The sequence below is a fragment of the Protomyctophum parallelum genome, assembly GCF_964188405.1.
Source record: "Protomyctophum parallelum genome assembly, chromosome: 1".
NCBI lineage: Eukaryota > Metazoa > Chordata > Actinopteri > Myctophiformes > Myctophidae > Protomyctophum > Protomyctophum parallelum.
The window spans coordinates 25,618,052-25,645,513 of NC_139697.1; the positions used below are offsets into that span (position 1 = coordinate 25,618,052).

Consider the following 27,462-nt stretch of genomic DNA (forward strand, 5'->3'; position numbering starts at 1 on the left):
AGAGAAAAGAGCAAAGGCTCAAGGTATAAGAATTTCTTTTCAGGGGGGCAGCAGAGGACCTATGCCCCCCCCCTCCCCCCTGGAGCCGTCCCTGGTCTTTTCTGTAGTATAGTTATATCAACAACTTTAGATCAAAAGTAATCAAGGTTCATTTCTCTTACAGGGGTCGGGGGAGGACCGTCGACTGGTAAGTGGGGGCTGGGGGCTGCCGGGGTCTCTCCTCAGACAAACAGGTAAATATAATCAGTCACTGTCACTCTTATATTCACTGGTGGGGAACAGGGGGAAAGGTTGCGCCATAGCCTCAGAGCCCAGCGGTCATTCAAACTTGTAATGGAGCAGCCTGTGAGGTGAGAAATAACAAGTACTATCCCGTTATATTATTATGACATATTGTGAGAGGGAATATGGGCTTGTCTTACCGAGCACCGCAGGTTAGCTTGCTCCACGGGAGAGTCTCTGATATAGACTGAGGAGGACGGAGGCTTTTATGCTGTCTGGCCGTCGTCACACATGCTGTCAGCTAATCTGGTAAATGAAGAGGTGCCGTGGGATGTATCGTCCTTTCAGGACCAGGCCAAGTTTACAGCGCTTCACTCCGCCTCTCGCTCTCTCTCCCCGGGGTTGCTAACCTGTGACGCCACAAAGTCTACACAATAATGGAGAATGCAGAGAGTTGTTTCCACGTTTCTACCACATCAACGCAGCATGGAATTGTGGACAAAAAGTTGTCAAATGGTGGTCTGTGGCTCAATGCCAGATAAATAACGGACATTGATACGAAAAGGGTGAAAACCACTCCTTGAATGGAAACACTTAACTAACACTGCTCGCTGGTTACAGGTAAATTTAATCTGACACTTTTGAGTAAGGACGCTCTGTGATTGGCCAGTGCACTTGTGCAAGGACGCGGTGTGATTGGCCAGTAGCCACTTTGAGTGGCAAATCAAGAGGATGATTTACTATTCTGTCCATATCGGGTTGCAACTCGAACGGGGCTGAGTCGGCTAAGCGAGACGGCGCCCTTCCGTCGTGGTCCAAAACTGTGCTTCATCCCATCCTACTAGTAGGATCATTACTCAAACGCGAAGAGGATTCCATGCTTGCGTGAGAAACCCCCGATAACACTGAACAGGAAAGGCTGACGTCTCACATCAAAACCAAAGCACAGGACAGCTAATGACAGTCTGACATGAACATCCATATCCAAACAGACTAGGAGGTATCTCAAATCTATATGTAGCCAATTCCCATGTCACACACGTTCACAGACACAGGTGTCATAGGGCTGTATACTGCCTATCGCAGCCCATCACAACACTAGTATCACGAGCGAGGACCAATTATATGAAGATGTCTATAGGCCTGTGATCAAGACGGATCTCTCAGATATTTCTAATTCTATTCCGATTGGCTTTCGTGGCTCGACATGCTACGTGCACTGCACGCTGACAACTGCAGGTGGTGCTGTAAGCATGACCTTCCCATGGCGCTGTTCCATTTGCCTTCTCATGTGATTCCCATAGCACAGAACGCTCCTCTCCGGCCTCGTTTACTTTCCAACCCCCAGGGACACTGTTGTTTACGTCATATCACAGACACCATTCATTTATCAAATACACAAGTGGAGCGGGGCGCACACACACACACACGCAAGCCTCACTCACACACGCGCACTCACACACGCACACACTGTATGCACACAGGGCCACCAACACACACTGATTTCATCGTTGCTGTCAGGCAGAGACCTCATATCTCCATATGTTCGGCTTGTAATGTACATCTACTATTTCTGAAAGTTTTAGAGAAATATGTTTTTTACATAAATCTTCTGGGGGTCACTGGCACAAAATATTGTCAGGGGGTTTGGCAGGGGGTCCGCTGCCAAATGCGTATCAATTTGGGGGTCCTGTGAAAGTTGACACGAGAATGTTTGAGAACCACAGTTTTTTTTCCGTTTCCTGAAAAGAACGGTTCTGCACATACAAGGTTTCATGCCTGACAGCGATTCCACGCTGCTGTCCTGTGGCAATAACTCACACAATGGAGTAGACCCCACACACACTCCCACCTATCTTGCACAGATGGAATGGAATCAAGCGGCTGCCTATAAGACCATGTGGGAGTGCATTAAAAAAAAAGTAAAGAAGGTTCCAATGAGAAGCATTTTTATAGTAGGCTGTAGCTATGCGAATCCTTTTGGAAAACGTATACTATATGTTATGTAAAAGGTCAACAAAAGGTCAACTCAATGGTATATGATGTGCTTGTGGCAGACTGGCAGTCGATGTTGCAATGTATAATTAATGTGATGTGAAAGAAAGGCTGCAGAAATGCCATTGTATCATCAGTATCATGGTCAGTATCATGTCACTAGTATCATGTAACTAGTATCATGGTCAGTATCATGGTCAGTATCATGTTCAGTATCATGACAGTATCATGTCAGTATCATGACAGTATCATGTTTGTCAGTAGCATGTTCAGTATCATGTCAGTATCATGTTTGTCAGTAGCATGTTCAGTATCATGTCAGTATCATGTTTGTCAGTATCATGTTCAGTATCATGTTCAGTATCATGGTCAGTATCATGTTCAGTATCATGTTCAGTATCATGTCAGTATCATGTCAGTATCATGGTCAGTATCATGTTCAGTATCATGACAGTATCATGTTTGTCAGTGTCATGGTCAGTATCATGACAGTATCATGTTCAGTATCATGTCAGTATCATGTTCAGTATCATGGTCAGTATCATGACATTATCATGGTCAATATCGTAGTCACTCTAGCCCAGATGCTGGACAAACGGCAATAGGAAAGAATAGAGTCCGCAACACTGGTAAAGATACTCAGCTCCACTGGTTTGTTAAGAATCTTGATAAACCAGTGGAGCTGAGTATCTTAACCAGTGTTGCGGACAAGCCTTTCCTCCACTGTCATGCAGTACCATGACAGTATCATGGTCAGTATCATGGTCAGTATCATGTCAGTATAACGGTCAGTATCACGGTCAGTATCACGGTCAGTATCACGGTCAGTATCACGGTCAGTATCATGGTCAGTATCATGGTCAGTATCATGGTCAGTATCAGGTCAGTATCATGGTCAGTATCATGGTCAGTATCACGGTCAGTATCATGTCAGTATCATGGTCTGTATCATGTTCAGTAATGATCATGGTCAGTATCATGTCGCTGGTCAATATTCAGTAGTTTAGTCATGTTAACTTGTTAGTTTCTGTTCCCAAAGAAATCATGCGAGAAACATCCTGTCCCGACTTGTTGATTGATGCTCGGTCGCACCACGGAGGATAAATCACAGCTCCCTCAGGTGAGGTGCATAGAGAGGGAGGAAATTAACTTTTATGGATTAATAGCCGCGGCCGTCCGAGCAGCCAAAGGGATAAGCGCAGGTGGACTAAACATGTCAACGCTCATATAACAGCACCCACATCCTGCTGCCCTCAGACCAGTGGTGGAAAGAAACCAAGTACATTCACTCAGTTATTGTACTTTATACCATTTTGATGTATTCAAAATGTATTTTTCTTTTTCTCGAGTATTTCCAATTTGCATTAATTTTGCTTTACATCTCACAGGCAAATATACTTTTAATCCACTGCAATAAAACTTGAGTTAGTTAATAGATAGTATACAATACATTATACAGGTCGTTTCGAGTTATCAATCTCATTGGTTGAAACAGCCTTCTAGCCGTGCTTCAAACCAGCATCATGGAACACCTAATTAAAACAAAGAATTCAGCCGTGTTGATCTGCCAGAGCGAAGCATACTCTGTGGCTAGGCTAGCTAGTTTCTGTGGTCGTATAGTGTCTTCATCGGACATTAAAGAATTGTGATTTTTCCAATACTTAAATTTTGAATACCGGACTTTTACTTGTAACAGTATTTCTACATGGTGGTATCGATACTTTTACTCAAGTATTTTTTTTTGTACTTTTTAGTACCACCACTGCCTCAGACAGATACCCTGGTAGTCTCTCAAGACTGTTGGCGCACGCACGTCGCACGCGCGTGCGCACGCACATACATTAACATACTTACCATGCAGATTAGACATTACATTTTATTATTAAAGATCATTAAAGCTGGGCTGTTGACTTTTAGTTTAGCCATTCACAGTAGGCCTATAGGGTTGAGCAATCACGTGTGCTGCTAAACGTATAGTTTTGATGAAAGTTTAAGTTTATGTTTGATGACATATTGGTCAAGGTCCCAGTTTGACCCTCTCTCCCTCTCTCTCTCTCTCTCTCTCACACACACACACACACACACACACACACACACACACACACTCTAAAGTCTAAAAGATCCTCTCAGCGTGCACTAGCAGGCTGAGGAACATTTTTTTTCCTCCCCCAGAGGCTATCGGGCTGTTAAATGACAGTGACAAGTGAATGTGCAATAACTGTTTGCACTTTCTTTGACTGATATTCTTGCCTTGGTTTATTGTCTGTTGAGTGATTTAGGTATTTTTATAATGTTTTTAGGATCATGTTTTATTGTATTTGAGCTTCCGAGCGCATGTTTGTCACATGTATGTGCCTAAACTGTGCATCTAAGTGACCATTTTAACATAATTAAACATATTAAACATTATGCTCTACCCCCCCCTATGGCCACGCTGCAGAAAGTGTCGCGTCTGTTCTCGGATTGCAGCATCGAAAGTTCTCATCAATATTTCAAAGTTATAATTATATGTTTTCATGTATAATTAACAACAGCACCCCGTAGCCTATGGGGTGTTGCATTTTCAGGAGGAAGGGAAAAAAAGCTTTCATCTCATGCATATATGAACTGGCTATACTAGGCCTACTTGATGATGTAGGAAACATGTTTGATAAACTCTCACAGTAGTACAGTTTTTAATATTATAATATATGGGGGGGGGGGGGGGGGGGTTGTCATTAGCCAAAATTTGCAGAACTAAAAGCTCACAATGCTATTTTTATATAAGAGATTTAGTAGACAGAAGAAAAGAAAACTCTGCGCTAGTTTACTAAGTCTAGACATTTAAGTGGTTAAAGAACATGTATATGAGCAGTTTGAACTTGTAAGATGTGTGTCATTGATTGATTGCCACAGATTAGAGTGTCCTCTATCAGTTATATAAGGGACACATCTTTCAGTTTGCAAATAAGGGACAATTCCTTATTTCAAAGGACAGTGGGCAACGCTAACAGTACACCACAGCTTCGTTATATACTTTTGTGCAGTTTTTGGGAACATGACAGCTTGCGTGATCACTTTTTTCCTCGAATGCCGCCTATCAAAAAGAGTCATGTGTAGTTTATCAACGGGGCTAGCCACATTCCCGGCAGAGTGCCGGTGGTAAAAAATAATTGGAAGATTTCACAAATTGGAATGCATGATTTGAAACCTTGGCAGAAGTGCTTTTGTGACAGGGTTTGTATACTTGGGAAATGTGTCAGGGCGTGGATAGCAACGTGGATAGTGTACTTAAAATAGCAACTCTTTAATATTCATTAATATTCATTACTGCTTATTCGTAACGACAACTGTACAAAAGGCCCTAATTGAAATGTACAATTAAGTCACATCCAGTGCACTATTAGCACAGGGTCACCGTGCTCTTGATGAGAGCTTTCATTCACTTCAGAACAAGGACAGGAGAACATGCCAGCAACAGAGCTGAACATTTCTATTTTATTTAGTCTGTTTTACTGTTACCAGTCGACTACCTGTCAAATGTTTATGTTGTGTTCGTCAAAGTTACCAACATTATTGTTATTTGGTTCTGATTCATGTAAATGACAAGACTAATGATTAGTATGATTGGTTTGATTTCCCCATGTCAATGTGGCAACCAAGTGTTAATATACATAATATGAGTGACAATATAGTTTCCTTATGTTGTTGATGATGATGATGATGGTGATAATTTCCTTTCATGAAGCTGATATACTTAAGTGATTCTTTGTGAATACTTAACTGAGTGTTATGTGCTTTTTGGAGTAGGCTATTGTAAGCAATGCATAGGCCTTTAAGGCCTACTATATATTGTGATCTCCTTTGTCTCCCTCCCTCCTTTAGAACCACACACATGAACAGACAAAGATTATTGTGTCTTGCCAATCTACCATACTGTGCTCTTTAATTGTGCTGTGCTACATTCAACAAAGACTGTGCCTACAAGCAACACTCCATCCTTGTCTCCTTGTGAATTCTAACCAATTCCCTGTGGCGAATACTACTGCCCTACCCTACCACCTAATACAGTCCTTACCCTCTCGAACAACAACACTTCAGGAGCATTCTTTAGAACTGGCATTTTTGACAGGGTGGGAACTTGATTGGCACAATTGCGTCATAGCAGAGTGGGTAGCCATTATGTACTTACATTCATTACATAAAAAGAACACCACTTGCTGTAGAGCCTTCTACAGCGGAGGTCCCTGCTTTATCTCTCTCTCAGCCCAGCTTTAATAAAGGTTAATTTTAGCAGACTAGCAATGCAACTCATCCAGCTTCCACAGATTTCACTACACTGGCCAAAAAACATCACATCATGGTGGTCACACAGGTGGTTGGCTATGCAGGACCGTTGAGTGATTTCCAACGTGCCTTTCCATGAACTCCATGCTGCTCAATGTTTTGCCACTCAGTCTAGATGAGGGGGGCGTGTCCCGGTGGAAAAGTGATGCGCATGCACTCATTATAGAGTCTATAAATGCAGAGCACTCTCTGAAAGCCATTATCAGCTCACCTGTTCAAGATACAGAGTGGAGCGCATAATGTAATGTAATGCAATTTTCCACTGGGAATAGTACTTCACAAATTACAGACATCCTGGCAGGTTTTTATGAGATGTAATTCACTCTTTGAATAACGTCACTGTCGGACAGGAACCTTGTATCTCCATTATTTCAAGTTTCTTTCTTTTCTTTTTCTTACATTTGTACATTTCCTATACTTCATCAAACAAGAGCGTCGCTCAAAATTGCCAACGTTTAAAAATATATATAATAAACACGCCGGTGACGCCACACACACTGAGCTTGTAGTTCTGCGATATTTACTATTAAAATAAGTGAATAAAGTGTGCATGGGTTTTTATAAATTTGGACCAATTAAATGACTGAATAATGGACCAAACATAGAGGTAGGAGTGGACACCACTAGTGTGGAGGTGCTGGAGAGGTCGCACGACTCAGTCACAATGCAAATACTTTATTTTAAGATTCTTCAGGGTGTGAGAAGGCAAACATTGGTCATCTTAAAATAAAGTTAGGCCTATTTGCATCGTGACTACAAGTTGTGTGACCTCTCCTCCTTTCTGTTCAAATGACTAAATAATATTGGACCCAGAACATAGGTGTACAGTACAGTACAGTACAGTACAGTACAGTACAGCAAAATTTATTTTCGCATCTCACTAAAGTGCAAACATGTCAGTAGTAAATGCAGATATGAGCAGTAGTCATTTAAATAAATAAGTAAGGATATGAGCAGGAAGAAAAAAACATTAGTTATGACCATATTGCACGTAGCCCTTATTGCACGTAGCCCAAAAGCACAAAGTGCTAGACTAAGGTCCACAGAGACCATATTCCACAAGTCCAGACAATAAGCAATATGAAAATTAATGACATTCTGTGCAGTCATTGCTGCCTTCCTTTTGTTGGCCCCTTATTATTAAATATGGAATGCACCAAATCCAACCTAACCCCATAATTTAAAAAAAGAATTGGAAGTGGACACAATTGTGTCAACTGCTTTAGGCGGTGAAGCAAAGAAAAAATAAATGGACATTAAAAAAAGCTTATAATTTAGTACATTCATTCTTACATTCTATACATTCAAGTTCTCCTTGGAAGGGGTTATTTATTTGTTTGGTGGTTAATCTTTTGTTCTGTATGACAATAACTGACATTAAAAAATATCAATGATCAAAGGTAGGACCTGTTTACTCAAAAAAAATTCATCATTATTTTAAACTTTTCCAATCCAAAATCGTGAAACACTGTGCAAATCTTTGAATACGTATATCGTTTTTAAAGTGAATATTTTTTAACACAAATCCTTGCTTCTGGGGTTCCCTGAAACAACATATTTTGAGATAAGCGTCTGCGGCCAAATAACCTAATTTTGGTTAGTCCTTGTGTTGCGTGTGGCCATGACATCACTCACACACAATCAGTCATTCAACTCTGTGCTAATTCTCTGTCTCTCCTCCCCACTCAGACTGACACACCCAGGCTGGCATACCTGCAGCAGATTCCCCTAATTGTCCTCTGCTACAGCCCTCTGCTATAAAAGCCAGCCAGCTCAGTGTCATGGCAGACACAGACCCAGCAACAACTCATACCAATACCATGTCAATATTTGTTTTCAGTTAAACTTAATTTACTTTAGTTTGGCCTGGAGATGGCTGGCAGTCATAGTTTTCGTTGTATTATTTAGTTGGTTGTAAGGTAGGGGAGGGGGGAAACAGCTTCGACGTCCCTACAGGGGGTGGCCTAGCTGGGCCCCCCTCATTCTCCTGTTTTGGCCGGCATCTCCAGGTCTCCTTTTGTTCTCCTGAGTTGGTAAAGTACCTGACATTAAACTGTACTTTATTTTATATTTTGTTTGATGGTTAATGCTAAGTGGTTAATATAAACCGTTAAACTTGTGATTTTGTGATGTCCTTCCTTTATGTTGAGGTCTCCAATTCGAGCCACTTGTTGTTCTTATATACTTTGTTTGGAGACCGCAACACCTTGACATTCAAAAGTTTGAGCACCACTGATATATAGCAACATAACACTTTTAAGGATTTAGAATAACTTTGTAGAATCGCCCACAGGTCTTAACGGGTTAGTTAATGTATGAGCTGGTGGTATCCAGTCAATCATTGTCAAGGTGTGGTGTGAACACACACACACGCTCGCGCGTGAGTAGTCAGACTCAACATCCGTGCTGCGATGCATTGTGAGCTTGTAGATCAGCTATTGTGCACGACACCAGTGCACACAGTTGCGTGTATCAGGCATAACGCCAAACCTATAACCCCCAACACTTATTATAATCCCAGTTATATGGACATGAAAGTTATGGATCGCGGCCAGTTGAAGAATGAATTCCAGACAGCTCCTCGTCAATATGAGCCAGTGTTGTGTTGAATAAAATCCATGAAAATATTACAAAGGTCTCATCTGATATGTTGCGCCCCTTGTATTGTATACAACCGAGCTTGTGCTGCATGCCCAGGGCATGCTGCACACGTACAAAGCATTGAAATGCAATATGCCCTCTTATTTGCAAACAGTAAATCCTTGTCTAGAAACAGCACTAGAATGTGCTGTGGTTGTCTGTTATTGTGGTGAAAAAAGCTTTGTCTGAAAATAGCCGACCCCCAAAATGATATGTATTTGGCCATTTGATTTAAAAATATTTAGTTCCAGTGAGGGACCCCCTGAACCACGGATTTGATTTATGTTTTAATTGTATTATTTATTTCACCCGGTGCCAATGGCGCTACTCTCCCTCTGTCAACCTGGGGCACGGTGGCACAGTTGGTAGTCGCCTCACAGCTAGAAGCGCTGGCCGCGTGTTCTCTCCTCCGTGTCATCAGTGCCCATACCCGAGGCGGGGTTGGCGAAAGGGCCTTTCTGTGTGGAGTTTGCATGTTCTCCCCGTGTCCCCTATAGGGTAGGTACCCTCACAAAAAACATGCAGTAATCCTGGTCTCTAAACTGCCTCCCCCTGGCCAGCCGGGGCGCCTGATGGAGGTGAAAGGAACTGGTTGGAATAACGTGTTCCTTCCACGCGTTACGTCCAACCAGGGAAACTCCCCCCCCGTCAGTTGTAAAGGAGCAACTTGGACACTGAAGGAAGCATGAGTTCAAGTCCGTTGCTCTCCCGAGGTTGGTGGAGGGTGTGCAGAGCCCAGGATCACATTAGAGACCAGATTCACTGGTAGGGACTTAGCACCTGGAAGGATTTCTAAACAGTTCATTTGCCCCTCCATCAGGCGCCCCAGCTGACCAGGAGGAGGCAGTTTAGAGACCAGGGTTACTGCATGTTTTTTGTGAGGGTAGTTACCCTATAGGGGACGTGGGGAGAACATGCAAACTCCACACAGAAAGGCCCTTTTCGCCAAACCCACCTACTGTAGGGTATGTGCACTGATGACAGAGAGGAGAGAACACGCCCCCAGTGCCCACAGTGTCCCCGGCGGGAATTGAACCCGGGACCTTTATAGCTGTGAGGCAACAGAACTACCGACGGCACAAAGTCATGCATTACGAAACTTTCTCTTCTGGGGGTCCCTGGCACAAAACATAGATGGGGGTCCGAGACCTTATACTGTAAGGTCACAACCTTACAGTCTTACTTATCTTAGGCAGTTCTCAACAAGATATAGAGGGTCTGTCTACTTTTTGGAACGCCACTGATCCTATAGACTAAAAACATCTCCATCTCTGCTAGCTTTCAAAGCAAACTAGAAAAAAGAATCCTCATGCAGTAGAATAATTGTAAGGTTGGTTATTATGTTTGAGTATGTCTGTAGGATGGAGGTTATTAATGCAACCGAAGGTCACAGTTAACTATGGAACTGTGCATTTCCTGTCAGTGTGTTGGTTGGTTGGTTGGTTGGTCGGAGAGAGAGTGACAAAAGTGAAAACATTCTGTGCAATTAGAGAGAGTGACAAAAGTGAAAACATTCTGTGCAATTAGAGAGAGTGACAAAAGTGAAAAGATTCTGTGCAATTAGTCACAGAAAATGAATAGAATCAACTTGGCCACCAGGGCCAATCTGGACACTAGTGGAGGGTGGGTGGGTGGGTTGGGGGAATTTGTACACAGTGTCACCATAGTGACTGAGCTCCCCCCCCAACACACACACGCACACACTAACGACAGCTGGTCTGACATGTGCTAATAGTATCTCTCGGAGTCGTTTCATCCATCCAGCGAGATCCTCGCCATCCAGCGAGATATTTGTCGCAAAGTAGTTGTTCTCAAACATTTTCATGTCATGCATATTTGGGATGTTATGACCGAGAATTTGAGTGATGTGTTGTTATTTGTTGTTGTTGTGTGCTTGTAGATTGGCTACTTTTACTATTTCAAAGTGTTTTTTTTTAAATATATAATAAAAAAGTAAACATTGAAGGGGTCCTATAGTGTTGAAGTAATGTCCCTAATGTTTCGTGGTGTCTGTCTGTAATATCTTTGAATTCAGACTATGGCCCTAGAGGTGTCAAAGCAGACACTATATAGAACGTTTGCTAGGAAGCTTATAGTGTTGAAGTAATGTCCCTAATGTTTCGTGCTGTCTGTCTGTCTGTCTGTCTGTCTGGGTGGCGGAAACCTCATTATGTCCTAAACTGTTACTTTCCAGGATTCAAATTAAAAAACATCACAAGTAGCAAATCGACAAGCTCGAAACGCAGCTCGTCTTGTCCTATAATGATATGATATGTAAGTACTTTATTGTCAGTTCACACAATTTGTCTTGCGACCCAGCGGCCTTGTATGCAGAACACATATACACACATTTGACATAACACAAAGCACAAGACAATTTTACATACATAAAGACATGAAGACAAGAGCAATGTCCACCGCCTAGATTACCCCGTGCCGTGGGTACTACAACTCCTGATTAAGCCTCAAAGTCGACTGGTGGACAAAGGACCTCTTTAGTCTGACCTTATTGTATGCTGGTACACCATATCTCCTTAAGCCCAGGTGGTGCCTAAAACCTAACCTTCCAGGCGGGAACCACTTTTGGTGTTTTACCCAGGATGGGAACCCCTTTTGGGGTTCTTGTTGCTATGTACAGTATATTGGCAGCATGGCATTTTTGTACATCCTGAATTACTATTTGAAAATTTCAGAAAACTTCAAGTTTAGTATTTTGAAGGCGTTTTTACAAAAACTTCACAAAAACTAAACCTAAACCTAACCTAAACCCTAACATTATACCCCTAACATAAGTAACCTTCACCTCACAGAAACTATGCCTAAGCCCTAACCTCAAAACCACAAAAACTAAGCCTAAATTTCCTAACCTTAACCTCACAGCAACTATGCCTCAACCGATAACCCTCAAAACCACGTACGTCCACCCTGGGCGAAGCACGGTTAAGAGGCAGTGTCCGGGTTGAGCACAGTGTGTTCCTCTTCACAGAATGACATTGGTGTGTGATTTGGTGCAAGATGATGTAAGGGTCTGGGGAGAGGTCCCGCTGCGCTGGCCGTTGATGGAGATGGTGTTAATCCGTTAAGACCTGAGGCCCATTCTGCAAAAGTCTTCTAAATCCTAACAGTTTTCTGAAATACGAAAAACGTTGCTCAAGCCGACTTTTTCCTACCAAGGACCCGCACCATCCAGAATAATATATTGTGAAATTTGACATTCCGAGCATTTTCACGACTGGTCCTGTAACTACTTCGATGCCAATACTTTTGCACTTTGTACTCAAGCAAAATGCCTTGAATACATACATGTCATCATGACCTGTTACGTGTGACTATTGTGAGTATTTCTACATTGTGGCATTGTTTAACCCATTTAGACCTGACCAGTTTTCTGAAAAACCTATGTTTCCATGTCAGTGGTTATCAGACTATTTCAAGGACCCCTAGAATTATATGTGTTTGGCCGCCGACCCCCATCTGAAAATATGTTGACACCCCCCAGAAGCAAAGGTTTGAGTTAAAAACGTTCGCTCTGAAAGAATATATATTCAAAGATTTGCTTCACATTTTGACGATTTTTCAAAAATAGTTCATGTTCATAGCGCGGCACTCTGTGCCACTCTATGAGCTTGTAGATCTGCTATTTTTCAACAGCTAAAGCAGAACATAATGCTTAAAACACCAAAACACCAGAATGGATTAAGCAAAGTAAAAACAAACAGGAGTATATACTTCTCTCTCCTTCCACCACAGATTCCACCACAGTGCACTCATGCCAACCCTGCCGGTGTTGCTGGATGACAGTGCTGCTCTGAGAGCCACGATGCACCAGAACGCCTGCCAACCCTGACACTGAACTCACTGTAACCCCTGAAAGATCAAACAGGAGAAAATGCCTGACTCCACGTCATCTTCCATAAATCCACAGATGACTGATTAAACCATTCTGGGCGGGAACACCTTTTGGTGTTTCAAGTATTATGTTATATACTTTAGCTATTGAAAAATAGCTGATCTACAAGCTTGTAGATCTGCTATTTTTGAAAAATCGTGAAAATGTGGCACAAATCTTTGAATATATTCTTTCAGAGCAAACGTTTTAAACTCAAATCTTTGCTTCTGGGGGTCCCTGGAACAACATATTTTCAGATGGGGGTCGGCGGCCAATTACATAAGGTTTTTTCGGTCCTTGACATGAAATAGTTTGAGCACCACTGACATAGAAAAATAGGGTTTTCAGAAAACTGTCAGGATTTAGAAGACATTTGTAGAATCTGGTGTCAGGTCTAAATGGGTTAAAGAGCAGTGTATGATACAGTACATCACAACATATTAAAATCATTTCTGTGTAACGTGTCGTTAAGAAGATAAGAAGAGTTTTGATGGAATGTGTCATTATTAGTATATTCTCCATAATAACCATTCCGCATATTATAATTTTTTGACTAATTCTTTCCAGATTTTTCAGTTGAACTGCTTCAAGCTGGAAACAGTTCAACTTATGGCGAGGAGGGGCTGCTCTTTAGATTTTCCAGGCTGTGTCCGACAACCTGGTAATGTACGACCAAAGGTTTGGACCTCATGAATCATCCATCCATATAGCACCCCTCCACTCAAAATGAATGGGACAGGGAGTTTCCATCTGTGTCCTCCAGATATTTGTTCAATGGAGGTGTCTCCAATAAAAATCCATTTGACACATTGTGACTTTAAAGCGCTGGTTTAGCGACTATACTAATGTATTAGCATTTTTTTGAGCGGCACTGGCACAGCTTTGTGTGCCTGCATGTCCTTGAATGATGATAAGAGCGCCGCTCACTTTACACGAGTGTGATTTCTATTTCATTTAATTTAATTTATTTTTTGTGCAAAGTTGTGAGCGACCCTCACAACTTTGCACATTTGACCCGACCGATGCCATTATGGAGATCCCTGATGTAAATATATGCCCATATACTGTATGGGCATGCTCAGTGCATTTGTTAATTAGATATCCTAATTATTATACTATAATGCGTTGTTCATCCTACAGCATGTTCACCGAATACTGGTCTACAGCAACAACAACCAGGTTACTATAGCCTGGCTCCAGCCCTGAGCTGACTGATTTAATTTGTTTGTACCTGATGCCATGAAGACACATTGACGTTAGACAACACTCCATAATTGGGCATGCTGTAGAGCTGCTTTTGGAACTCTTATATGACTGAGTCATAGCGACATGATGCCACTGTTGGTTGTGCGTCTGTGTTTTTGATTGTTTCCCTGTTCTCTTTTGCTATTATAGTATACGTCAGGGATATGGGATTGACCTGGGTCGAGTGCATTATGAGATTCAACTGCACCCGCTCCATTATGGGTTGGTATAGGTTAAGTCTTTGGCTAAAATAAGCTATACAGTATAGTGTTATAGTACTCATTGCTAGAGTGTTTGTTCAGTAACAGGAGTCTCCATGTCTCTCCAGCCTTTTATATTGAACATAAAATTGAATTTCAGGTAAACAAGTGGAATTGTAAGTTATGCTCTTTTTTTAAGAGCTGGAGAGACAGGGAGACCCCTGTTACTGAACAAACACTAACACACATAACAATGATTACTACAGAATAGTGATTTAACCTTTCAACAAAATACTTTTTGTTTTAACCAAAACATATAACTTACCCTACCTTTAACGTATACTGCATACTGCACATGCAGTAGGCTATTTTCAGCCTAATATTTAGGAGGCTATCTACTAAGCAGAAGGGTGACACTCGGACATACTCTAACCCATTTAGATCTGAGGACGATTCTACAAATGCATTCTAAATCCTGATAGTTTTCTGAAAACCCTATTTTTCTATGTCAGTCATTCTCAAACATTTTCATATCAAAAATAAATGTAATTGGCCGCCGAACCCCCATCTGAAAATATGTTGTTCCAGGAACCCGCTCGGAAGCAAAGATTTGAGTTAAAAACGTTCAAAGATTTGCACCAAATTTTCACGAAAAAAAAACAAAAAACAACAGATCTACAAGCTCGTAGCGCGGCACCTATGAGTATGAGCTTGTAGATCTGCTGCTCAATAGCTAAATTAAAACACCGAAAGGGGTTCCGGCTCAGAATGGGTTAAAGTAACTTGTGATGTGATTTTGGATGCAGGAGGCCCTGGCCGAAATCACATACTAACACTTTTTAGTATGGAAAATACTAATGCTAATACTGAGCTTGTAGATTGCCTATTTTCAAATGTCAAATGTTTTTCAACAGTTTTCAAATACTTGCCGTGGAGTAAAAGTTATAATATTTGCCTCTGAGATGTAGTGGAGTAGAAGTAAAAGTATATCTGCTGAAAATTGGAAATACTCCAGTAAAGTTTAATGATACCTTAAGTACTTGAGTATACGTACTTAGTTACTTTACACCAGTGGTCACATCTCATATGTCATCCAACACCACATGGATCTAGTTGAATTTGCTGTTGCCTATATATTCAGGTATTTTAAACCGTTTCAGCGCTAGCATTTATTGAAAAATTAGGATCTAATTTACGCCAGCATTTTTTCCAGTCGAGCTCTTATTTTGAAAAGCTACAGTTCCAGTCTACCGGAAGTAGATTATCATAGGACGCTCAATGGAGCCGAGAGAGGCCTTGTTTACAATGTGAATCCAAACCCGGCTCTGTGCCGTCAAAGAACGCTGTTTTGACGGTGACCAAAATGCCATCTGGGACAAGGAATAGGAGATGCAGGCGATTGAAAGAAACAGATAGAATGCAATATTATGGCGACGACGATCTAAGAAGGACGATCCAGTCCTGTGCTAACAACATAGCTAGCTAACCGGCTAACGTAAGTAGCATTATGGCGTTAAGCGTTAGTATAAAAATTAGGCTTCAATTGGCATTAATCAACGGCAATGGCGCTGAAAGTATTTTAATATATAACTATTTTATTTCATTTTCCTTATCGCTCCAGTTTAACCAATTTCAACTGGCACTGCTACTTTGGACATGTCATTATTGCTATCCCCCCAACAAGTATAATAATTAAAAAAAACAAGATATTGTATTTTCACTATTTGTGTGTTGTTTCTTTAGGTGTTTTCTAATTTCTTAAAGGACAACTTTGAGTTTTTCAACCAAGGTTGATGTTTTAGGTTGTTATTACAGAAAATAAAAGATTTTGCTGCTTTCTTTCATTTTAGCGATTTTAGCTATTTTTGATAGGGTATGGGTGATTTCTTTATTATTATTTACTATAGTCCTATACTAGACCCCAGGAAATTACGTCAGGCCACAGATTACCACAGACTACTGAATGTGGAGGGGGAGGTGACAAACATTCACATTCAATAGATCCTGCAATCTATTGTGGCCAAATGTCATTTCCTGGGGTCTACATATTAAGCCACTTGTTCGAATGCCCCCTGTCAAAAATAGTAAAATCGTTAAAACTAAAGAAAGCAGCAAATACAAAAAAACAATAAAAAAACCTTGGTTGAAAACAAAAAGTTGTCCTTTATCCATGATGTGATGTGGTTTTGTGGGGAAGGTACGTGTTACACTTTACCAATTAAGGCACCCCATAAAACCATAGCCTCTCCCTGCAGCCCCCTACTGAGGAAAGGCTTTAAAGGACTACCTTTTAGGATATTTGTTCAGTAACATGAGTCGCATGTCCCTCTGGCTTTAATGCATTTTCAAATCGGGATACCAATTTTATTCAATCAGGATCGATCACTCAGTCAAAGACCCCTGGGGGTCCCCCTGAACCCCAATACGAGAACCACTAGCTGCTTTAAATGTTCAGCAATGTTCAGCAACCATACCATCCCTTTAAATCAGCCAATACCCTTGCATTCTTTGAGACACTGCTATAGTGTATAACAAAGGGGTTTCTTTCTTTACAGGAGACATTAACATGTTTACTGCTAATCCCAGACAGAAACAATGGAGTCACCTTCATTAGTCTTTGCAGCAATGTCTTTTAAAAGTAAATTTGAGGACAATGCCAACTTGGTTCTCCCTTTAGCTAAAAGTACTCCACCTGAATAATAAAAATAGACTATGGGCCCCTATCTGACTTCCTTAATGGCGAAGGCGCATCCCTGCAACTGTGACTTCTAAAAAGGTGAAATTAATATTGAATATGGTCCCTGCATCTAAGCTCATTTTGAGTCTAAAGGGTCTAAACCTGGAACACGTTTTTTTTTAAATAACAGCACAGTGTGTGCATAAATAATGTGCTGAACCGACGCACTTCAGGCCTGCATCATGGTGGCGGGGACCTTATTTTGGCAACATCCCCAGTGATGCTTTCTCTTAACTCACAGCGGTTGACATCCTATGACACATAACGACTTCAGCAGCAGTGACTTATTCCAAAAGAAATGCAATCGAATTCCTATAAATCCCCATTTGGACTTTCTGAACTGTCATAAAGAATGAGATAGACTGGGGAGGGCCTTGTCATCGCCTGGCAGAGCCTCGAACGCTGATTAAGCTAATTTTTATACATGCTTCATCGGCATATAACGAGGCCTGCAGTCGTTTGCCTTAACGAATCTAGACAAGATGTGTACAGTCGGGTCATACAAGCAATGCGTTGGTATAGGCATATAGCTTGTAGATCCGTTATTAATGGCAAGCGAGAGAGTTTCATCATGACGTGGCCCCTCTCTCTCTCTCTCTGCAGCTGCGCTCAGAGGAGCTGTCCTTTCAGCACCACACAGAATAACAGCCACACAAACTGTACACGGAGCTACATGGAGTGCAGCAGGCTCCTCCTGATTCCGTGGTTAAAATAACATCCCAGTGCATTCATGAAGTAAAAAAAAATACCTTAAAATAATAAAATGTAATTAAAACGAGCATAGGCCTCTGAAGGTCCAGGTACAGTGGTAAAAAAAAGATCTTTATGATGAATCCAGGAAAGCTATCTATAGGCTTCGAGGTCGGGTTAAGGCAGTCGTTGTGTCACTCTTGTCATCGTTAGCCTGGTGGTGCAATGTCAAAGTTAGATGTATCGTAGCCTATAGGCGCAGGAGGGGAGGGGGGGGGGGGGGGGGGTCACGACAGCAAACCCCAGTGAAGTCATCGTCATATCGTTGCACGTAAAGGCCCTGTTTATTTGTGTCTTTCAAACATAAAGGGGAAAGGCTGTAGTCCAAATGTATACACGTGTAAAAAAAAGTATCCTGTGTTTCAGCTCCAGAGTAGCGGTATAGCCTATATTAACCAAATTGACACTTTAAAGTGTCCATTTGGTTACATTTAATACATTGGCATACTCGTGGAGCTGTTGTAAGTGCATGGGTAGATCGATGTGTTTACTGTGTAGTGGCAACATTACGTGGTCTTTGAAATCACAATTACATCATAGCCTATATCATTTTATCGATTCACTCAAGGATTAATTCACATCGACCCTGCGTGAGACTGTGACCCGTGGGTACACACACACACACACACACGCGCACGCGCGCGCACACACGTACGCACGCACGCGCGCACGCACACACACACACACACACACACACACACACACACACACACACACACACACACACACACACACACACACACACACACACACACACGGCAACATGTTGCTTGACAACTTTATCTTGTCTTGTCAGCACATAACCGTATAGATTATGTAACGAACTCAGTGGTTGTGATTTGTCTTGGAATGTGTTGGAAAGGTTATACCCCATATTCGCTGTTATGACAGTTTTTTTTATGGCACTGAAAGTGGAATTGTCTCCACAGAAGCCGTGCGTACTCGTCTTACACACAATGAAAGACTATATCACAAAACAAGTGCGATACTCACCGATAGTGGTGATGACCGTGATGGCAAAGTAAAAGGAGCCCGCGAACTTCCACTGGACGCCGGCCCTGTGGGGCTCGGCCTCCATGATGATGCTCTCCAGCTTGCGGTAATCCTCCTCACTGATGTTGTACTTCCCCTGGAGACGCTTCTCCTCCGCCTCCAGCTGCTCCTTCTCGCGCATCTCAAAGTCCGACTCCAGGGCGTCAAAGACCGCGGCGCCCACGAGCAGGTAGGTGAACGTGCAGACGATCAGGGACAGCGTCCGCACGTTCTGCCGCTTCATGGCCACGAGGAACCGGCGAGCGAGGGGCTCGTCATGTCCCCCCGGGTGGTCCCCCGGTAAGGCGCCGCCGCCGCAGCAGTAGTAGTCGGGGTAGCGTCTGGAAGAAGAAGAAGAAGAGGAAGAAGAAGAAGAAGAAGTGGATGCTGATGACGGACAGACCGATGCGTGTCCCCGCCGCCGCCGCCGCCGGTGGTGGTGACGGTGGACGCCGGAGGCGCAGCCGTGATGGTCCCGGTAGTAGTAACAGCCCCCCAAGCCCTGCTGTTGCTGCTGGTTCGCGGAGAGACACAAGAGGCTGCTGGATCGCCGGGACCACCAGCCGGAGCCCCGGAGCCGAGAGACCCTGCGCAACACGTGCCCAAACCAGGTCCTCCCGGTGCGCAGTGCCATCAACAAGCGGCTTCAACCAGTTGCTTTTTTTCCTTTTTTCCCTCCCTCCCCCCCCCACCCCACCCCACCCCCAGTCTTCTCTGAGCAACTATAACACAGTTTTAAACAATGCCGTCCCGGCGTGACTTAAGTTGTTTTTATTTTTAATATTTGATGCCGTTCGCTCTCTCTCAATAAGGTTTGTGACCAGGAAAAGTACAGGCGAGAGAGAGAGCGCGCGCGCAATGGAGCAGCATTCAGCAGGTCCCCAAGTTTCAGTAAACACCAACCTGTTTCATCGCATCATTTTCAGGCTATATTTAGAAAGCCATGCACACGCAGCACTCGTCCCCTCCCCCCCCCCCCCCCCTCCCCCCCAAAAAGAAATAAACAGAATCAATATTCTGTCCGTGGAACCCCGGAGGCTCCCTCGCGAACAACAACAGGCATCCTGGAGTGGTCAGCAGCAGCAATGTGCTGAGTCGTCGTTCCAGTCAGACTATGGTGGAGGGGACAGTTTGTATAGACGCATGCAGGGGTGGAAAAAAAATTCACGCGAGTTTCGGATGCCTTGGATATCCTTCCTTCATATACAATTTATCTCATAATAAATTAAGTCCCATCGTCTCCGCTTTGCATGAAAGAAAAACAATATCTCCAAGAAGTAGGAGAGAGCTCCCTCGTCAACACCGCAGCAAACCATAACAGACGCCAACAGGTTCCATGCAGCGCAGGACTTTCCCCCGTAAGCTATACATAGGCTGTGTTTGTTTGCGGCCAGGTGGTGGTGGTGGTCGTTGGCATTTGCTTGCAGATGCGATGCATGCATGCATGTGTCCAGAATCGAGCCGAGAGTGCGGAAGAGATCGAGATAGATAGAAGACAGAAGAACAGTTTGACAGAGAGAGAGGAGTTCATGAAACAAGCCCGAGCGTCATTTATGAGCAGCAGCCTGCACACTGCGCTCTAGCCCCGCGCAGGCTGCGTTGGCAAACTTGACACACGCACACACACACACACACACACACACACACACACACACACACACACACACACACACACACACACACACACACACACACACACACACACACACACACACACACACACACACACACACACACACACACGCACCACCACACTACTCCAACCTGATGCCTCTCTCTCTGCCCAGCTGCTGCCAATTTGTGGAAGAAAAAATATAACGACGTGTTTTTTCCCCTCGTCGCGTGGGACCCCCTCTCTCATTAACCCCGCATTTCACGGGGCGGTGGAGGTTAACACAAGTCATATAGAGATCATAAGATTCCGCTGGTGTCACATTCAAACAGGTTCCCCCTCCTCCCTCCGTTCGTTCTACAAGTTCTCCCCTCTCCTTTAAACGAGTGTCACGATTCACCCGAGATGGCTCGGCTCTGTGTGTCGCTTCGCTTGTGTCTATTTCCTAGCCATTCCATTGCCTATTCTTGGAAGCGCTCACATGGCCGTCCCTTGGCAATATGTGACCGCATGACGCCCCCGTGCAACCCTCACACTTACGCGCTGAGTGACCACTCCCACTCATTATAATGCATTGAATGAAGGAGTTTTACTCACAACAATCACATGGTCAACATTATATACACGCTTATCATTACGAAATCCACTGACATAATAATACTATTAAGCGAATGCTTTGCTGCTATAATCTACATGCAGGCGGATCTGACGGCGCTGTCCAGGGTGCTGAAATCTATATGGATGGAGGCACACACACACACACACACACAGACACACACACACACACACACACACACACACACACACACACACACACACACACACACACACACACACACACACACACACACACACACACACACACACACACACTCTCTCTCTCTCTCATGTTAGACAATAATAGAATAGGCAGTTATAGCAGTTCACTGGCAGCTTCAGGATACAATCATAATTTGTTGGCCAACAATCTCTCGTCAGTATTATGTGTGTCAGACTGATCTATAGTCAACTCTGACTATACCTTTAATTCAAATGATGTTATTAGTGAAGCATAATCTTTAACAAAACCTAAAGCTATAGCCTACTACATTCTAATCTGTAAAACAAAAAGAGATTTGGACTTTGACTTATCAGTGTTGATTTCGTTGACTAAAACTAATGTCGACTACCTTTTTTCACTGATGAAAAACCAGAAGTAAAATGTTCTGCTCCTGCTCCTCTGTGGCAGTCATGCAGGAGTCTTCCTTGGAGTCTTTCCATCTGTGCCTTGTCGATCGATGTCGATGTTGATCAATATCGATGTAGATGTCGATCGATGTCGATCAATGTCGATGTCAGCTTACTGTGGACACACATACTGGAACTTTTTGAGGAGGCACTGGGGGGACACTGGGGGGGGGGGGGGGGGGGGGGGCACTGGGGAGGCACTGGGGGGCACTAGGGAGGCACTGGGGGGAACTGGGGGTGCACTGGGGGGACACAAACATTTTAAATCATGAAAAAACGACATGACATGTAAGAACTAACAATTCATTGAAAAGTACATTCTGGATGTGTCACTTACAAGCCGAAATAGCTCAGTTGGAAGAGCATTAGACTGAAGATCTAAAAGTCCCTATAGTTCAATCCTGGGTTTCGGCAGTTGAAATGAGTTACAGAAAACTGTATATAGTTTCGGAAGACTTACTATAATATGTTGTTTTTCATGATTTTGAAGGATAAAAAAAGACATACTATAGTTCATGGGTTTGGAAGACATACATGTGTACTTCATGATTTGGAGGATTACAAAATATCAGCCAAAATCCAACTCCAAACTCTAACTCACAGGCAAAGGAAGACTGTTGTTGCAGATATCAATAGGTAACTGAGTTAGGGTGCTGTCGTGGTTTTTGACGTGCCAATCATTCTGATTGACAGATTCCTTGGCCAATCAGATCGGTCTGCCTTCAGCCAATCCTAGGGCTCCTTACATTGTCTCCTCCAATCAAATGGTCGCAGACCCGGACCACTTCCTTGTTTATAACTGGATGAAATACTCTGACCTGTTTTAGATTCATAGTGATTCTTCAACTTCATTTTCTTCATTTTCACAGTTTTTGACGTTTTATTAATATAATTGATCATTCTAGATCACTGCTAGATCTGTAACAATCTTCTCTTATTGGGTTAGGGTTAGGGTTAGGTTCAGGTTCAGGTTCCACAGGTTAATAAAGTGTAAATGTGGGGGTCCTTGACAAGAAAAGGTTTGGGAACCACTGTTGTAGAGGGACTATAGAATAGATAGATGTTGATAGTATTAAGTTAGTTACTTTGACAGTGTACAAATGGAACCGGTTTTCAGCAGGTCAAATGAGGTACAGAAAACTGTATGACTCCCAGGCTGATCTCACTGGGGGAAAACTGTATGAGTTTATTTGTTTAAGAACTAACAATCAATTGAAAAATATATTCTGGATGTGTCACTTACAAGCCAAATTAGTGCAGTTGGTAGAGCATTAGACTGAAGATCTAAAGGTCCCTGCTCAATCCAGGCTTTTGGCAGTTGAAATGAGGTACAGAAAATCCTATGACTCTTAGGCTGATCTCACTGGGTGAAAAACTTTATGAGTTTTTTTGTTTAAGAAGTAACAAGTAACAGTCAATGTAAAAATAAATACTGCATGTGTTACTTTCAAGCCGTAATAGCTCAGCTGGGAGAGCGTTAGGCTTTAGATCTGAAGGTTCCTGGTTCAAACCTGAGATTCGGCAGTTGAAATGAGGTACAGACAATCGTATGACTCTCAAACTGATCTCACTGTGGGATGAACTGTATGAGTTTATGTTTAAGAACTAACAATACATTGAAAAATACATTCTGGATTTGTCACTTACAAGCAAACAAACAAAAAAGCAGTGTGAATTGTCTGGAGTCAGTGGCTCAGTGTGTTAGAACACTGTCCACATGTTTGGGAGATGGTGAGTTCAAACCCCAAATAATTCTTTATTTTCAAGACCAATTTCAGAAGAAGAAAACAAACAAAAAAGCATTGTGAATTGTCTCGAGCCAGTGGCTCAGTGTGTTAGAACACTGCCACATGATCGGGAGATGGTGAGTCTGCAGTAGAAATGAGGTACAGACAACCATATGACTCTCAAGCTGATCTCACTGCGGGATGAACTGTATGAGTTTATGTTTAAGAAATAACAATTAATTGAAAAATACATTCTGGATGTGTCACTTACAAGCTGAAATAGCTCAGTTGGAAGAGCATTAGACTGAAGATCTAAACGTCCCTAGTTCAATCCTGGGTTTCGGCAGTTGAAATGAGTTACAGAAAACTGTATATAGTTTTGGAAGACTTACTATAATATGTTGTTTTTCATGATTTTGAAGGATAAAAAAAGACATACTATAGTTCATGGGTTTGGAAGACATACATGTGTACTTCATGATTTGGAGGATTAAAAAATATCAGCCAAAATCCAACTCCAAACTCTAACTCACAGGCAAAGGAAGACTGTTGTTGCAGATAGCAATAGGTAACTGCGTTAGGGTGCTGTCGTGGTTTTTGACGTGCCAATCATTCTGATTGACAGATTCCTTGGCCAATCAGATCGGTTTGCCTTCAGCCAATCCTAGGGCTCCTTACATTGTCTCCTCCAATCAAATGGTCGCAGACCCGGACCACTTCCTTGTTTATAACTGGATGAAATACTCTGACCTGTTTTAGATTTATAGTGATTCTTCAACTTCATTTTCTTCATTTTCACAGTTTTTGACGTTTTATTAATATAATTGATCATTCTAGATCACTGCTAGATCGAGAGATCTGTAACAATCTTCTCTTATGGGGTTAGGGTTAGGTTCAGGTTCCACAGGTTAATAAAGTGTAAATGTGGGGGTCCTTGACAAGAAAATGGTTGGGAACCACTGTTGTAGAGGGACTATAGAATAGATAGATGTTGATAGTATTAAGTTAGTTACTTTGACAGTGTACAAATGGAACCGGTTTTCAGCAGGTCAAATGAGGTACAGAAAACCGTATGACTCCCAGGCTGATCTCACTGGGGGAAAACTGTATGAGTTTATTTGTTTAAGAACTAACAATCAATTGAAAAATATATTCTGGATGTGTCACTTACAAGCCAAATTAGCGCAGTTGGTAGAGCATTAGACTGAAGATCTAAAGGTCCCTGGTTCAATCCAGGCTTTTGGCAGTTGAAATGAGGTACAGAAAATCCTATGACTCTTAGGCTGATCTCACTGGGTGAAAAACTTTATGAGTTTTTTTGTTTAAGAAGTAACAAGTAACAGTCAATGTAAAAATAAATACTGGATGTGTTGCTTGCAAGCCGTAATAGCTCAGTTGGGAGAGCGTTAGACTGTAGATCTGAAGGTTCCTGGTTCAAACCTGAGATTCAGCAGTTGAAATGAGGTACAGACAACCGTATGACTCTCAAGCTGATGGCTCACTGTGGCATGAACTGTATGAGTTTATGTTTAAGAACTAACAATACATTGAAAAATACATTCTGGATGTTTCACTTACAAGCAAACAAACAAAAAAGTGAATTGTCTGGAGCCAGTGGCTCAGTGTGTTAGAACACTGTCCACATTTTTGGGAGATGGTGAGTTCAAACCCCAAATAATTCTTTATTTTCAAGACCAATTTCAGAAGAAGAAAACAAACAAAAAAGCATTGTGAATTGTCTCGAGCCAGTGGCTCAGTGTGTTAGAACAATGCCACATGATCGGAAGATGGTGAGTCTGCAGTAGAAATGAGGTACAGACAACCGTATGACTCTCAAGCTGATCTCACTGCGGGATGAACTTTGAGTTTATGTTGAAGAAATAACAATTCATTGAAAAATACATTCTGGATGTGTCACTTACAAGCCGAAATAGCTCAGTTGGAAGAGCATTAGACTGAAGATCTAAACGTCCCTAGTTCAATCCTGGGTTTCGGCAGTTGAAATGAGTTACAGAAAACTGTATCAAGGATGGTTAAATATAAGTTCCCGATTGTACCTCACATGCCAGTGTGGCTCAAAAGATAAATCTGAGGTTCATAATCCAAAGGTTACTGGTTCAAAACTAATACTCAACCAATGCTGCAGGATTTTGAACTTTTCAAGGCTAGAATAAAAAATAAAAACTCATAAGCACCAGGAGACATTTGCTGATTGCCCCAAGGTGCCTTAGCTCAATGGTGTGGTGTGCTTGATCGGTTGCCTCTGCTACCTTCTGCCTCTGGCAGGTTCAAGTCCCATGCAAGGTACTAGTGAGGACCATCGGGAGAAGGTGCTCTCTCCCCCTGTTTCCTGAAAAGTAGCAGTTGGGGGTTATGTTTGAAAGAACCCTGTCCACCTAAAATTTTACAGATAAGAATTAGGTCAAACGTTTACAAATAAAATAGCAATTTGGCCCATCATCTGACAGACAGAATAGTCTGTGTATTTGCATACTGGGCCCTGATTGGTGGCCCAAAACTTGGTTGGAAAGTCCCTCTTTTATGTCTGGCTTCCAGGCCAGTTGGAAAAGGGCACACTGAGAGGTGGTAAGAGTATGTTAAATTGGACATTTTCATGGTAAAAGGTTAGCTGGACAGGGTTCTTTCAGACATAAGCCCCAACCGTTACATCTCAGGAAACAGGGGGAGAGAGCACCCTCTCCCGATGGTCCTCCAGCACCTTGATGTCATGACATGGGACTTGAACCTGCCAACTGCCTGTAGCAGAGGCAACGGGTCAAGCGCTCCACACCATTACGCCAAGGCACCTTTGGGCATTCAGCAGATGTCTCCTGGTGCTTTTGAGTTTTTATTATTTATTCAAGCCTTGAAAAGTTCAAATTACTGCAGCATTGAGCTGTAGGAGGAACAGTACTTGAACATGGAATGTCTGTACTGAAAGCCTGATGATTAGACCATTACACCATCAGTCAGACACTCTCAGGCAAAGTCTCCTGGTAATTTTGAAGTGATCTTTTGTTCGTTAGCCTTCAGTTAGTAAAGTTTAAATAACACAGAATCATATTAATCAGATGTTTCTTAGCACTGTTGAGGTCTTCTTTTATATGATAGTGTAACAGCCGGGAATCGAACCCTGGTCTCCCACGTGGAAAGCCAACATCTTAACCACTACGACAATTAGAGTTTTGAGGTAATCAGGCTGAGGCTGTGAGCCACTGCTAGAATAGCAGTAAATGAAGCTCAATAACTAGCATTAAACTTTAGGAAGAGTGGGATTTGAAAATGAACTCTCTGTGCGGAATAACCCCTACTACACCATCACTCAGTAACATCTGCCTCTTTGTACTGTTGAAGCGATCTTTTGTATGTTAAGCTTCAGATAGTAAAGTTGAAAGAATCAAGAGTTGAACATAGAATCACGTTCATCAGAGTGTAACACCCAGGAATCGAACACAGGTCACCTGCACAGAAGGCCAACATCTTAACCACTAAGCCAAAGCAACTGCCTATGGCTCAGGGGAGATATGAGACTTTTGAGGTCATCAGGCTGAGGCTGTGAGCCACTGCTATACAATAAAAAAAATCAAAAAACGATGGGCTATAACCCATTTTTTTCATTTTTTCATTTTTTTTCAAATACTCAAAAATGATGAAAAACGGCGTGCTATAGTATGCCGTACGGTATGGGCTATAGCCCATGATCAAAAATGATGAAAAACGAGGTTAAAAAAAGAAAATCAAAATTTCAAAAAACGATGGGCTATAACCCATGTTTTTCATTTTTTTCAAATCCTCAAAAATGATGAAAAACGGCGTGCTATAGTATGTCATACGGTATGGGCTATAGCCCATGTTCAAAA

General features: G+C 42.4%; 1 protein-coding gene across 1 annotated transcript in view; it reads right to left on the reverse strand.

Moving 5' to 3' along the window:
• The window catches only part of kcnk9 (potassium channel, subfamily K, member 9), a gene marked incomplete at both ends in the record, with an annotated part of 54,740 nt that extends 35,070 nt beyond the window's left edge, over positions 1-19,670 (reverse strand). The window contains one exon of the mRNA XM_083762098.1: positions 18,998-19,670. Coding sequence (XP_083618224.1) covers positions 18,998-19,670 — 673 coding nt within the window. The remainder of the gene's footprint in view (positions 1-18,997) is intronic.
• Between the last annotated feature and the right edge of the window lie 7,792 nt (positions 19,671-27,462).